Consider the following 16,264-nt stretch of genomic DNA (forward strand, 5'->3'; position numbering starts at 1 on the left):
ATTCAGAGGAGACATCTTGTCCGAGTTCTGTTGGGAGACCAAAGAATATTTGGCTGACCAACAGCATTAACTAGCACAGCAGTACGTTTCATGGAGGTGACGATTCCCTTAATTTTTCTTAGTAAAAAGGACGTGCCACTCACGTAAGTAATTTCTAAGTAATTACACAATAGCGTTATTCTGTAACAGTAGGGGGAAAAACTGGAGTCTATAAAAAGGCTGAGTAAAGAATTAATTTAGTAAATAATATTTAAATCAAGAAGTTATTTTTAGATTTTTTTCTCAAAACTAGAATTGACTGAAAATCTTTAATTATTCCATAACTGCTTGGATTAATTTGGAACCACCCCCAAAAGGATAGTCTATTTTTGTTCTCAGGAGTGTTTTAGAACCAAGACCAACACCACCAAGGGAAGAAATAAGCTAAGAAACACGGAAGATAAAGAAAAGAGAGCCAGGAGTTCCTAATACCAGTCCTACGTCTGATACTAGCTCCTCTACCTAAGAGGAGCTTTCCTCTTTCCTTTCCACCTCAGTTTTCCCCATCCACAAAATGGGTACACAGACTCCTCCCTATGTATCTTCCAATAATCCCCCCACTTTTTTCAGCAGACATTTTATTGGCAAAAACAGGAGGAAAGCCAGGGGCTATAATTATATCCAGAGAACAGCCTAAAAATCCATCTACTGTGCTGTTTCCCATAAAAATTGTCAAGCTTTTAAAGAAAAGTTGGAAAAAGATGAATACTATTATTATTTTTTTCCTGAGACAATTGGGGCTAAGTGACTTGCCCAGAGTCACACAGCTAGGAAGGGTTAAGTGTCTGAGACCACATTTGAAATCAGGTCCTCTTGACTTCAGGGCTGGTGCTCTATCCACTGCACCACCTAGCTGCCCCTGAATACTATTATTCTTGCACTAACTTAAGTGGGCAGAGACTTTATATCTTTTCAGATGCTCTGATCCAACCTCCAGAGCATCCCCTGATGCAGTCCCCTAGAAGAAGAAACTTAAATTAACTACTACCTGTTGACACAATTTCCCCTACTGGGGGGCAGGCAGGGGAAGAATAAGAGAATACATGTGTTCTGCATTGTTGCTGGGCTGTTTCTTTGTTTGTTCTGAGACTTCCCTGTCCCCCCTGAGCACAGAGTCCTCACACCCTGCACTCTTTACAGAGAACTGAGTTTGGGGTCCCTGTGCTCAGGGAAGTGGGCAGCAAAAGGAAAGGGAAGGACACTCCAAGGCTTCTGAGCAAACAGTGGCTTAGATGTATATAACTGATTTGCATTACTGCATTTGATTGGCATAATAATCTTAACTGGTGAGTAATGTGATATTGTTATCTTCCTTTAACACAAATTACAAGGGTGAATGTACAGCAGATACACCAACCTCCTCACTTCTGCTTCGGTCCCTGTGACTACCCTTCCCCGACGGAGTCCCTCACCTGTCCTTCCTTCCTGCCCACAAGCTTAGCATCTCCTGTAAGGAGCTCATCACAGGCTGTCTGTGCTGGAGACCCTCATGCACGGCCTAGACGTATGTGGACCACCATCTTCTCTACTACTCTAGATCCCCACCCTCTTACCCAAGGGTTATCGATCAGTCAACAAGCACTGTGATAAATACCAGGGATACAAAAAGATATTTCCTGCCCTTCAGGAGTCCGCAAGCTAAGGGAGGAGATGCCATGCAAACAATTCTGTACAAACCAGCTATAAATAGGAAATAATCAAGAGAGGGAAAGTTACCAGAATTAAGACAGTTTGAGAAAGGCTTCCTGTAAAAGGTGGGCCAAGGGAGCCAGAAGGAAGAGTAAGGAGGGAGAGCATTCTAGGAAAGGGGAACTGCAAGAGAAAATGGCCCAAGTGGGGAGACAGGCTGTTCTTCTCATGCTAAGGACATGTATCTAGCATATTTTCAATGGTTTGGCTATTAAATGTATGGTTTCTCTCTCAACTTCTTTCTTATTTAATCCATGTAAGGAAATGAAAAGGGTCTTGTTAGCACACTGAGCCTCAGTTTACTCATTTGTAAAATGAGGGGGTTGGACTAAGTGACCTCTAAGATCCTTTCCAGCTTGAAATCAGTGATCTGTGATCCTCAGATAAGACTTTTAATACATGGAGGATAGAGGAGTTCAGAAAGGTTAGGCATCTGAGCCAAGGTAAGAGAGGTAGTATAGTACAGTGTAAGAGTGCTCACTTTGAAAGCCAGGGTTTGAATCCCAGCCCTGTCCATTCACTATCTATATGATCTTGGGGAAAAAATTGCTTAATCTTCCTGGCTTCAATTATTTTATCTATAAAAGAGTGGACAGCACCAGATGACCCATGATCCTGGAAAGAGTCAGATTTAGAAACATATAGTTTCCTCCCAGAAATGTTGTTGCTTATTTGAGAGTCCCATGCTGAGAGACACAAACTTCTAAAAAAAATGTTTTTTTGAACTTTAACACTAAAAGGAGTCTTTCTATATACAAAGCATAACAGAAAAAGAGGATCATTTATACAACTATAAATCTGTACCACATATAGCTTGGTTCTGCCTACAAGTATGTAACAAATTCAATCTGTTATTTTCAAAGCTGTCCAGCTTTATCTGTGTTTCCTACTGACCTTCCTTCTGTTCTCTTCTTTGCATTTTAAAAAATGCTTCCATGACCTGCTTTTCTTAATTTTCTCTTTTTTTAAAAAATTTTTGTGATTCTATTGCTAGCTTTTATCTCCATCCCCCAACTTAATATCCCAATTTCTTCCAAAATTTTTTTTCAGAGAGCAAAAAAATTTCTCATATCTAATAAGCATAGTCAAGCAAAACAAATTTTCACATTGGCCATGTCCAAAAATGTATGTGTCTGGGGGATAGAAGTGAAACATCTTTTTCTGCTTCAGGGTAACTTTGCCTTGTGAGCAGGAATTATCATCCTTTTCCTACTCTCCTTAGCAGACTACTTTCTTCCAGAGATATACAATGTTACAAGAGAACTGTCCTCTGGTGTGGCATCTAGTCAGCATCCTCCCCCAGCCTACCATCCCCAACTCTCTCCTTTTCCTCTTTGCTAATTTCACGCAAATTAAATTGGTCCCCAGTACCAGCAGGATCCTAAACACACTCACTGAAATCCAATTAACCTTCGATAAAGGTCTGCCAATCAATAGCAGTTCTTTGGCTCAAGGAGGCAATATTGAACCCAGAGAAACAAGCTGCAACCCGACCTTTACTCTTAACAAGATCAATGAGAGTCACTGTCGCCAGCTCTTAAAGTAATTGGCAAATATGATCCCTGGATTAGGCCCCGAAGCGATACCTGCTCCTGATCTAAGCAGACAAAAACAGACGGGGGCCAGAACAGTGGCCAGCTCCCCACTGGTCTATGGCAGGCAGGTGATGGAGCTTCAGGATAAGTCTGCCATATCCCGAGAGTGCTTAGGTATTCCAGTAGGCTCTGGACTCTGAAGTCAGTCTGAGAAAAGACAGAGCAGGGCAATCAATGCTCTTACCCATCTCATGAGGAGGATAAAAATAGGGAATAGATCCTGGACTTATGATTTTATTAGTATAGGGAGCCTCAGGTGAGTAAATTCCCTTTAACAAAGTACTCCACAGCAACTAATAGTTACACAGAATTGCCTAGAGTAGAAGTATCAAACATACTGGCTGAATGCTGCCCTAAACTTTCCCTAGTGGGGCCTGAACCAGATTAAAATGTAATTGGCAAATACTGAACAAAGTAAATAAAAATACAATAAAACACAGATAACATTTCATTTTAAAACTAAGTCAATATGCAACCCACAAAGATCCTTCTGTACAGATTAGTGACCCATGTTCCTATTTGAACTTGATGTCACCGTCGAGGAATTAAGTAACGGTCAATAATAATAATGATGATAATGATAGCTAATATTTCTATATCACTTACTATGTGCCAGGCACTGTGTAAGCACTTTACAATTATTTATCTTCACAAAAAGCCTCATTTTACACAACAAGCCTCATTTTACAGATGAGGAAACTGAGGTAAACAGGGATTAAATGCCTTGCCCACAGTCAGTGTCTACCAGAGGCATGACTTAAATCAAGCTTTTGAGGGCAGATCTCTAGCCACTGCCATATGGTCTTTCTGATAATAACAAATAGCTCACATTTATATAGGGCTTTGAACACTGGATTTAGAATCAGGACTTGGGTTTGAATCCCAGCTCTGCCCTTTACTATGTGTGTGACTTTGGGCACACTCTTCTGGCAGTCACTTTCCCCTTTTGTCTTTTCCAGCCACGAGGAAGGCAGCCATCAGTCAGCAGGTTATGCTGCTAGTAGGATGGGACCACTCAAGCGAATGGGGTGAGAACGGCTTGACAGCGGACAGCGGGGAGCCCCGAGCCCCTCAGTCAGTCAACAAACATTTGTTAAGCACCTACTATGTGTCAAGCTCTGTGCTGGAGGTATAAAGAAAGGCAAAAAGCTGTCCCTCTTCTCAAAGGGGCTCTTAGTTGATCATAAAAATAAACTGTCTGTGGGGTAAAATGGAAATATAATCACAGAGGGATGCATGAAGGCGGATCGGGAAAGGCTTGTTAGAGAAGGAATTTTAGTTGGGACTGGAAGGAAGCCCAGAGAAGCCAGAGGTGGAGATAAAGAGGGAGGGCATTTCAAGCATGAGAAAAATGCAATGAAAAGGTTAGAAGATGGAGCATCTTGTGTGAGGAACAAGTCACTGCCATCAGATTGCAGAATACGTTGTGAGGTGAGATAGAGGGAGAAGAGTGCTAAGATGAAAAGGCAGGAAAAGCATAGGTTATAAAGGGCTTTTAATGTCAAAAGAGCTGCTTTGTTTTTTAAAGAGTACCTTCCCACTGGGATGCCATACATGTGACTGCTTATTCTTTGGTCCCATTCCAGGATCTTCATTTATCTATGTATTTATTTATTTATTTTTTGGGGGGAGGCGGGCAATTGAAGTTAAGTGACTTATACATGACTAGTTAATTGTCTGAGGCCGTATTTGAACTCAGCTTTTCCTGACTCCAGGGCTGGTCTTCTATCCACTGAGCCTCCTAGCTGACTTCCCATCCCAGGATTTTGACTCAAGGTTTTTAATAGTTCAGAAAAGTCCCTTGGACTTTGTGTTATCAGGAAGGCTGCTAGACAGTCTCACTTAGCCAATCTGGGTCTCAGTCTGTAAACTCACCACTTCCACTAGAATGTTGGTATTTGAGTGGGTTTGGGGACCCTAATGTCAGACTGAGGAAAGACAGAAACAAGGCAAGGCTTTTATCCAGTCTTCTCTCACAATGACAGTGATGATAAAACAAGGAGACAGATCCTGGACCTATGATTATATATTATTATGCACACATCATATATGTTTCTACATACCTATTATAGAGGGAACCTCTAGGTGAGTAAATTCCCTATAAAATCTGTAAAATTTTATAAAATGTGGGAATCTGATTTTATAGTCCTGCGAGCCTTAAGATATAAAACTCTGATTATGAGATTTTATTTGCAAGGCAATTCTCAGGTTGGTTACCTTGGAGAGATGATTAGACACATCCATAGCAGTGACGCTCACTGACTGCCATGCTGTTTAGATTCTCTTGTCCAATATTGCAGAATATCATGTCCTTACTATGTGAAAAGGAATTCAGACCACGAATCATTACTAAGGAATGATAGTCTGCTCAATTAGGAGGAAACAAAAGTTAAATTCTTTTAAACGTGGTCTATTCTTTTTTTTAATTTGGCAAGGCAATGATTTGCTTAGGGTCACACAGTGGGTAAGACCTAAGTGTCTGAGGCAGGATTTGACTCAGGTCCTGATTTCAGGGCCAGTGCTCTATCCACTGCACCATCTAGCTGCCCAACATGGTCCATTCTTAGCCTATTTACACTAGCCACAGTCACTAACAATAACAGAGAGCACAGACTGCACCTAAGCTATACCTCCAGCACTCCCATATCCAGTGACATATCTTGGCAACTTGAAGTTTCTACAGAAGAGAATCACGTAAACTCTAAGGGATGTGCATGGCTTTATTTAGGGATGAAACAGCCTACCAGATATAATCAAGGGAGTTAAGATTATCATACAGGCAGCTAGGTCAAACTGTCTTAGAGTCTGGGAGACTTAATTCAAATCCTGCCTTAGATACCTGCTTAGCTGCATCAGCCAAGGCTAGTCATTTAACCACTCTTTGCTTCAGTTTCCCAGATATAAACATGGTAATAATAGCACCTAGCTAATAGGATTAAATGAGAGAACACATGCACTGCACTTTGCAAATCTTAAAAGCCCTTTCTAAATGCTAATTATTATTATTATATAGCATCATATGATGATATAAAGATGCTGAGATGGTACCCACTTCGTTCTAGCTAAGGGATTTTTTTTCAACAGCATTTTATTTTTCCAAGTTCATATAATCATAGTTTTCAATATTCATTTTTGTAAGACTTTGTGTTTCAATTTTTTCTCTCTCCCTCCCCACCTCTCCATGACAACAAGTAATCCGATATAGATAGATTAAATATGTGCAATCCTTTTAAACACATTTCCATGTTTGTCATGTTATACAAGAAAAATCAGATCAAAAGGAAAAAAAAAAAGAAAAAGCAAGCAAACTAAAAAAAAAAAAAAAAGGTGAAAATACTATGTTTCAATCCATTTTCAGTCTCCATGGTTCTCTCTATGGATGCAGATGGCATTAAGGCTATTGCATTTGTTTCGAATCACCACATTGTTGAGAAGAACCACGTTCAATATTCTGTATATTCAATATATTCTGGTTCTGCTCATTTCATTCAGCATCTTTTAAGGCTTTAGTTGAGGCTTTCTGACCAGGCTTTCAAGTAGGCATTTCTTAATACCAGAGTAGCTGAAGGTACTGCCCCAAAGATAAGGTGCTAGAACTGAAAGGACAGCGGAGAACACCTAATCCAAATCCTGCATTTTCTAGGTGAAGAAACTGAGACAGAGAGTTCAGTCAGTTTACCCAGGATCACACATCTTTAGCAGCAGAAGTCAGACTAGAATCTGATTACCAGGCTAAGTCACAAAATTGCCAGATTGCCTCTCTCTCCCTGTCACATAAAATTAAAAAGCAATTCTCCTTACCATGGCTTCGATTTTCTTAGATTGGTATCATCTCTACTAAAGCTAAAACCACAGGCAGGTTGGTATGATCCCATGATAGTATAACAATTTCATTAACTATTCCATAATATTTTTGGTTAGTGCTCTCTCTTCCTTCCCAAATTTCCTTAGACTAAAGGGCAGCAAGGTGGCAGAGTGGATAGAGTGCTGGGTCTGGAATCAGAGGAAGACCTGAGGTCCAATTCAGCCTTAGACACTTAAGTAGCTGTGTGATCCTGAGCAAGTCACTTAACTCTGTTTGCCTCAGTTTCCTCATCAGTAAAAAATGCGGTGGAGAAGAGAATGGCAAACTACCCTGATATCTTTGCTAAGAAAAGTCCCAAAGGGATCACAAAGTGTAGAACATGTCTGAAAAACAACTAAACAACAATACCTATGTGTTCGCCCTTCGTTGTTTTTGAGGGCAGGGCTGTCATTTTTGTCTTTTTATTTCTAACAAATAGTAACGATGCCTTGAATACAGTAGATATTTAATAAGTGTTGTTGCTGTTGCCAGATCATAGCATGTAAGCTTCCTGAAGGCAGGGTTTGTTTCTTTTTTTTTTGCTTTGTGTCTGTTGCACATGGCCTGGGACATAGCAAACACTAAATAAATGCCTACTGATAGACTCATTCATTCATTCATTCATTCATTCATTATATATTATGATAAAACTTATTTTATAGCACAACTACTCATAAATCAAGATAGAATTAGGAATGGTTTTTCTGCCTTAAGGAAGCTTGAATGGAGTGGATACTATTGATGGACTTGGGTAGCAGAAGAACTGAGTTTAAATCTTGCCTTGGACTTTTACTAACTATATGATCATGGGTAAACCATCTAACCACTCTCAGGCCTCAATTTTATCCTCTGTAAAATGGGGATAATAATAGTACCTATCCTCACAGAGTAGGTGATGATTAAATGGGATAACATAGGTAAAGCATCTCGTAAACCCTAAAGCATTATGTATATAAATGTCAACTTTTATTATCATACAGGGCAGCTGAGTGGCAGGGTGGATAAGTCCTGTGTTTAGAATTAGAAAGTTTCTTCTTGAATTCAAATCTAGCCTCAGACACTTATTAGCTGTCTGACCCTGAGCAGATCACTTCATCCTGTTTGCCTCAGTTTCTTCCTCTGTAAAATAAGCTGAAGAAGAAAATGGCAAATCACTGCAGGATCTTAGCCAAGAAAATCCCAAATAGGATCCCAAAGAGTCAGATATAATTGAACAACAACAAATTATTATGATTACCCATTTCAGTCTGCTCTTCCGAATCCTACTTCCTCACCTGTCTAAATCATAATTAACATGATCACAGATTGAGATCTAGGAGGGACCTCAGAAGTCTACTGAGTTGACAGATGAAGGACTGAGACCCAGAGAAGATGGGTGAAATATAATTTGCACGAAGTCATGAAGAATAAGTGGTAAGGCCAGGATTTGAACTCAAATACTTTGACTACTAATCCATCTGGATGTATAAAAAGCAAATCGTGCTCTTTGCACTATACTTCTACATTCCAGTATTCTCTTTATATCTAGTAGCAAGCACTCTTGGTGTGAACAAGCAACAGAACCACTAACAGATCATGTTGTGTTTGCATTTGTCTTTAAAAATCAAAGCCTTCTCCGATTAAATGCCATTACGGGCCTGCACCAGCGAGGATCCAGAGAGATTAATGTGCTTTGGGAAAGGCTTTAATGATAATCCTGCCAGAGAAGGCATTAAGTAAATGTCACCAACCTGTTTGGAAATGTAGGGAGGGCCTGGAGATCCTTCCTATATCTGTGATGAGAGAAGCTCGGTTCATCTTTAAGGTCACCTAAGAAAAAGCTGAGCTTAGCCAAAGCTCCCTTCTTTTCCCCTGAACAAAGCTAAGGACTATTTATACAGAGTGGCAAGGGAGTGAGTGGATGTGTCTAAGTGCATTGAATTTGTTTGGATAGATGGACGGATGGATGTGCATCTCTGTGCTCAACCTACCTGGGACCATCCCAGCAGGCCAAAGAACTGGAGGTCAGATGTGTCCATGGAAATAAGCTAGACTAGGGGTCCTCAAACTACGGCCCGCGGGCCAGATGCAGCAGCTGAGGAAGATTATCCCCCTCACCCAGGGCTATGAAGTTTCTTTATTTAAAGGCACACAAAACAAAGTTTTTGTTTTTACTATAATCCGGCCCTCCAACAGTCTGAGGGATAGTGAACTGGCCCTCTATTTAAAAAGTTTGAGGACCCCGAGACGGTACACACAAAATTCCCACCCTCCCTTTCCCCATCAGGGTAACATCTCCCTATTCCTACTGGGTTTTTTTTTAGGGTCTGAAATCAGGAGGATTTGGGAGAACCTGGCCCTGATTCATTCTGGAAAGTTTTTCCTTGATGACACAGAAAGGATCCCTTCCCTGATTCACTTCAGAAAGTTTTTCCTTGATGACACAGAATGGATCCCTTCCCTGATTCACTTCAGAAAGGTTTTCCTTGATGACAAAGAATGGATCCCTTTCCTGAATCACTTCAGAAAGTTTTTCCTTGATGACACAGGAAGGTTCCCTTTCCTGATTCATTTTAAAATTTTTCCTTAATGACATAGAAAGGATGGCTTCCCAGACTGTATTTGACTTATATGACGTTTGATGCTCTTTCCAACTCCAGGGCAGATTCTGTGATACTTGGTTTAAGATTTCTTCTATCTTGTCCCTTCATTCTTCTCATACAAAGTCCAGGATAACTTCTCACACATACTGGGAGGAGGGCACACGAGTAAAGGGTGAGAGGTCACATCAGTCATCCCATTCCTCTATACTTCAAGCTTGTCAGACAACAAACATTTAGTAAGTGCTTACTTTGTGCCAGATACTGTGCTGAAAGCTGGGGATCAAAAGAAAGGCAAAAACACAGTCCCTATGCATGAAGAGACAATATAAACAGACAATCTTGGAGAGAAAACAAGGATAGGCAAAGGGGAAGGAGGTAGACACGGAAAGGCTAGAGAGGGTGAGCTATGAGCTGAACCCTGAAGGAAACTAGCGAAATCAAGAGGTGGAAACGAAGCTGGAGGGCATTTTTGGCAGGGGCACAACGATGGGACTCAAAGTATGGTGGACAATGAGTAACACTGGTCATTGAGTATAAGGAGGGGGTAGTAGAGTCTAAGAAATCTGAAAAAGCAAGAACAGGCCAGACTGTGAATGTTGATGATGTCCCAACAGTCTGCCATTTCCTTCTCCAGTTCTTTTTACAGATAAGGAAACTGAGGCAAACAGGGTGACCTGCCCAAGGCCACATAGCTGTTAAGTGTTTCAGGATAGATTTTAACTCAGGTCCTCCTGACTTCAGGACTCGTGCTCTAACCAGTGTGCCACATATTTGCTCCAAGAACATAAAAACTACATCCTATGCAACAGGCTCTAGTAATAAATGGCTAGCCTGGCTGGACAAAGAACCCTGGATAGAGAGGGAAAGACTGAAGGCTAGATGGATGCACTGATCTCAGACTCTATTCACACTCCTAAAAATGGGGCTTTAGAGGCAATGACCCCACACTGACGGGGACAAGGATGCCAGAGGGCATGCTCAGTCCTTCTTTATGTGATCAGTGTTCCAGCTCTCTTCACAGAAGCTTGGTTGGCCAAACTTCCCTTACCCCGACACCTCTCAGACCAAATCCTTTTCTCACTTGATATCTCCAAAGCTCTGCTATGGAGGTGAGGAAGGAAAACAAAGAGACTGTTTCTCAACTCCAGAAAAGAACAGATGGGTGAATTAAGTCCAATTGATTTCATGCCATTATTCTTTGGTAGCAGTCAGCTCTGTAGTTCATCAATAGCAAGTGAAGAGCAATCAATGATCACCTTTCAGAAGAAAAGTAGCAGGGGCAGGCCTTATAGTGGCTGCAATATTCCTTTTTATTTTTTAAAGGAGAGAGAAAGACTCTCCGTTGGGCTCCTCTGCCCTGAGCTGAAAGGAGCTGAAAGGGCCCTTGGGTGAAATGTGAAATAAATCACATTTTCCAATTTGACTTCAGAATCTCACAAGGTTTAGATGTGTCCCTTGCTACACCCATCATATTCCTTCTTCAGGCAACAGTTCAATAATGCAGGCAGAAGGGCCTCCAGTTATAGCTCTCTGGTATAGCTCTCTAAATTGGGCACCCCCAGGTCAAAATAATACCTTCATCTTTTCCCATGCAACATGTTTTTCTTACCTCATTGACATCTATCTGGTTCTTCTCCATGTAAACCTTATCATTGACCTGTCCACCTTCTACAAATTCCATCAGGAGGACTCGCCGAGTTGACAGCTCCCAGTAAATACGAGGGACCTAAAATGAAACAGAAAATGGTCGGGTAGTCTTTGGGGAACAAAGGAAAGTAGTCCTAAGGGGGGAACTCCAATGGAACACAGTGAGCAGAAAAATGGAAGGCCTTTCTCTATAGATAGAACAAAAGAGGTCATATTGAGATAGCAAAGGAGGAAAAAAACGAAATCACTGGTGGGGGGGGGGGGGGAAATAGGACACAAAGAAGCCAGGTCATGGTGAAACAATATTTTTTAATGGTCTTCCCCTTTAGTTTGACTCCATGCACTTATTAAGATGGTCCCTTTCCAGTACAAGAAAAGGAAGATTCAATATTATCCATTGGTAACTTTCAGCTATTGCTGTGGAATATAACCTAGGATTGGAAACACAAAAAAAAAACCCTCAAAAAAAAAAATTTGGAAACTCGGACACTTACTAGCTGTGTGACCCTGCGCAAGTCACTAACCCAATTTGCCTCAGTTTCCACATCTGTAAAATGAAGTGGAGAAGGAAATGGCAAACCACTCCAGTATCTCTGCCACAGCAACCCCAAATGAGGTCACAAAAAGTCTGATGCTACTGAACAATAACAACCACATATGACCTCAGACACATTGCCCAATGTGTCTGTCTCAATTTCTCATCTGTACAATGGAACCTTTAAAAAAAAAAAAGACTTTCCTACGGAGTCTGAATGGAAATGCTTGTTTAAGGGATGAAAGACTGCAAGGGACCCAGACATTGATTTTAACACTCCCCAGGTACAAGTTCTTTAAATAAGCTTCTCAGAATTTAAGCTCTACCAAGGCTTTTCTCCCATAAGACTTTAAGGACAGTCCGATCACAGATTTCCTCTGAATTTGGCAAGAAGGTCTATGATCACTGCATATCCTTCTCTAAATACATCAAAGAGTAAATATACCTATGTAAACATAGGATTATAGCTTTTAAGCTAGAAGGGAACCAAGAGATCACTTACATTCCAAATTTTTCTGGTGAAGAACCTGAGATTCAGAGAGGTTACAGGTCTTGCCTGTGGTCAACCAGTTGGATACTGTCAGAATTAAGCTTTGAACTTAGAGTCATCTAGTATCCCATCCATTAAACCACCCTGAAGGCTTCAAAACTCCATTAGAGCTATGATTTCATGGACGTGGGTATTCTCTCTGTGGATACAGATTGTAACACATCCATTCATTCTTATCTTGTATGATTCTTATCCACGCTTTTCCAAAGATACCCAACGTATCCATCCAATGTGCAGAAGCCCTTCTTTTAAGCCGCTTTGCATTTCAAGATTACCACTGGAATCCTCAGGCTATCCAAGAGTTATAATTTGTTTGAGCCAATGACCAATCTATTTTCCCTTCAGATTGTACCCCTTTCTAAGCAAAAGTTAACAAATCATTAGAAATATACTGTCGTTTACTTGAGTTTAATGTGTCTCTCCGTTACCTTTTGGATCACCACAAATTTAATTCCTCTTAGTTGTGAGGGTCTAAGATTTTCAATCTAAATGTATCACTGGGAGTACATTTGTATTGATAAGAGGAAGGAGAAGTCTTTGCATGTGGAAACAGTTTAGAACTGTTAAAAGTGCTATACAATTTGCCAAATGCAATGCAGCCTACTTTCATCTTCCTAATTCAATTATGAGCTCAACCTATTTCCATCTGCAGTGTTTGTCCAACTGATTTGTTAATGTTCTAACTCAATGGCGTGGTTATTCAATTGTATGTCACAGTTTGGACAATAGGCATTTCTCAGTCACTTAGGTTTGTTTGTTTGTTTGTTTTTCCTGTGAGGACTGTTATACCAAACTTTTTTTAAAGAAAATTTTATTATCTGGGGTGGTTTGATGAAACAAGCACGCTATAAATAGCAACATTTAGAGGATCTCAGAAACTAGAAAGAATGCTTCCTTCCATTTGGACAATGTGACTCATTTGACATGAATAATCAGAAGGTCATCAACCAGTGTTATTGATATGGCTGCATTTGAAAAAAAAATTTCCTGTAGGACCTTGCAATAGGAGTTTGAAAACTGACTGGTATTCTGGGATTTGCCATCTTGTCATCAAAGGGATCTCTACCCCATTGATGTGAGTAAAAATTTGGACTACTGAGATATTGAGCTAGAAGAATGACTGGAGCTGAAAGAATGCGCAAAGTGGGCAAACAGTGCTGAGAATATACAAACACAACAAGAGAAGAAGTTGTGGAGGAAGTGGCATCCTAAGCCCCTGTCTGAACTTAATGAAATGATCTGTAGAGAGAAATGGAAGTTGAGGGGTGATAGACAATGAGAGAGATTCATCCTCATACAATACATCTTTACAACAGGCTTCCCTTTTGCATTGTTACTTTGTCACAGGAGGAAAAAACTAAACAAATCGCTAAAAAAAATACATATTTTCCTAAAGTAGGTAGACAAAAAAAAAAAAAAATCCAACACAGAATCACAAAAAAAGATGATTGTAACTGAAAATGCATGCAATTTGTTGTTGTTGTTGGGGATATTGGTTGTTGCCCTTTATTCTCCAAGAGGATCAAAATGACTTCACTATGTTAGAGTCAAGTTACAGAGTGTCTGCGGCTGATTAGATTAAAATGGGCTCTGAATGCTCTGCCACAAGTCAGGCACAAACCATGTGAACATTTGGGGTGGACTCTAACTTTGTGCATCTCACATTTCTTCTGAGCCAATTCAATTGTGCTTTGCTTATAGAGCACAGCACCTTCTCTTGATGAGGGCACACCATGCTGGGTAGTCCTGTGCCAGTGTCTCCCTTGCCATACAAGCAGTTCTAAAGCTCTTTTATTTATTTATTCATTTATTTATTTTTGCAAAGCAAATGGGGTTAAATGATTTGCCTACAATCACACAGCTGGTAATGTTAAGTGGCTGAGGTTGGATTTGAACTCAGGTCCTCCTGAATTCAAGGCTATCCACTGCACCATCTAGCTTGCCCCCAATTCTCAAGTTCTTAACAGAGATCTTGCGAGTATTCTTGTATGGCTTGTATCATCATACTATGTTGGGGAGGTGGGATGGGAGGCAAGGGACTTGAAATTCCATTAGCATAGGAAACTTCCCATGAAGAAACTCCCTCTACAGATACATTCTTAGAAAGTTACCTGCAATTCAATACTAGGAATTAAAAAATTCCCCCTCATGCCCACAGCCAATGTTTTTTTCTGAATTCTTCATTTTCCCTATTTCTTTGTTGCTGTTGTTTAATTTATTTAAAGCTTAAATAGAAAAAGAAAAAGTATTTCCATATGTATAGCAAAACATAAGAGAGGATTCAAAATATAAACAATTTCCATTTCAAGAAAGTCTGTATAATAAAAGATACACATTGTGTTCAGGACTGTCTTTTTTTTTTTTTTTTTTTTTTTTTTTTGCCTTCTTGTAAGTTTTCTTTTGATCTCTGCTGTGCACATTTTACTTTATTCTTTTCCCCCTTTTTCTTTGCCTACCTCCTAAGAAACTACAATTAAGTATGGATATTATATATATATACATATATATATTTTACATTATATATATTATATACACACACACATATATATATATATATACATGTTCATATATATCTATGTAAGAATGAATTATGCTTAGTTGCCCTCTGATTCTCTGAATGTGGATAACATCTTTCTCCCTTTAAGTTTTTTTATATTTTTTCTAAACTCACCAACTCAAGATTTTCACTATTTCTTATGAGCATAGTAATATTCTACTATATTTATATTTCTCAATCTGTTTGTTTACTCTATAAGCAAAAGATTCTAAAGCTCTTGTGTCATGGAACCCTCTGGCAATAAGATGGTGAAGCCTACAGACTCCTCAAGAGTAATGCTTTTAATGAGTACTATATAATACATAGGTTTACAAAAGAAACAAATTATAGGTGTTTTTTTTTAAAAAAACTTTATTATTTATTAATTTTTAACATTTATCTTTTTTAAAATTTGAGTTCCAAATTCTCTCCACCCCTCCTATCCCTTTTTTCTACATTAAGAAGGCAAGAAATGTAAAATCAATTATACATGTGAAATCATGCAAAACATATTTAAAGGAAATCAATTATGGTGAAAATAAAGATGAATTTTTTTGAATACCTAACTTTAGAGACCATCTGAAATCTATTCACAGCTCCCTTGGTGTCAGTGGACCCAGTTAAGAAACTCTGCTCTAAGTGTTAAGTATACAGTTTTGTTTCTAACTTTTTGCTACTACAGATCAAATTATTATTAATGAATACATTGTGCAGACAGATATCGTCAGTCTGCCAATAAGCTCCTTGAGGTACAATCTAGTAAAAGAATCATCAAATAAATAAGTAGGAATGATTTCGTAACTTTTCTTGTATAATTAGAATTAATTTCCCGAGATGATTGAATCAGTTCACAGCTCCACTAGTAGTGAATTTGTTGTTTTTCATTCTTGAAGAGGAACAAAATGACATCACTATATTGGGGTCAAGGTACAGTACACCTGGCAAATCAAACCAATATGAGTCCAGAAAGCTCTACCACAAGTCAAGCACAAATAGTCCCTATGAGCATATGGAGTGAAGAAGGATCTAAATTTGCAGAATTAGCATGCCCTCCAAAAGCCTTTTTAGAAATTCACTTTCAAGGAGTTTAGGACTCTCCATGAAGATCTGCCCTCTTAACAAAGAGAGACATATGAAATGTTTAGTGATTTCAAAAATGTCCAATCCCATAACAAAGACCAGAGATTCTCAACTTTTTGAGAGCTATACTATTCATTATTTTTTCATTTATTTCCCCACAGTTGGCC

General features: G+C 39.4%; 1 protein-coding gene across 4 annotated transcripts in view; it reads right to left on the bottom strand.

Annotated features, from left to right (window-relative positions):
* The window catches only part of ADCK1 (aarF domain containing kinase 1), a 194,331-nt gene that overhangs the window by 22,087 nt on the left and 155,980 nt on the right, over positions 1-16,264 (bottom strand). For all 4 annotated transcript variants that reach the window (XM_031952434.1, XM_031952433.1, XM_031952437.1 and 1 more), the window contains one exon: positions 11,359-11,475. In XM_031952434.1, coding sequence (XP_031808294.1) covers positions 11,359-11,475 — 117 coding nt within the window. The remainder of the gene's footprint in view (positions 1-11,358; positions 11,476-16,264) is intronic.

This window comes from Sarcophilus harrisii, chromosome 2 (assembly GCF_902635505.1).
Source record: "Sarcophilus harrisii chromosome 2, mSarHar1.11, whole genome shotgun sequence".
Taxonomy (NCBI): domain Eukaryota; kingdom Metazoa; phylum Chordata; class Mammalia; order Dasyuromorphia; family Dasyuridae; genus Sarcophilus; species Sarcophilus harrisii.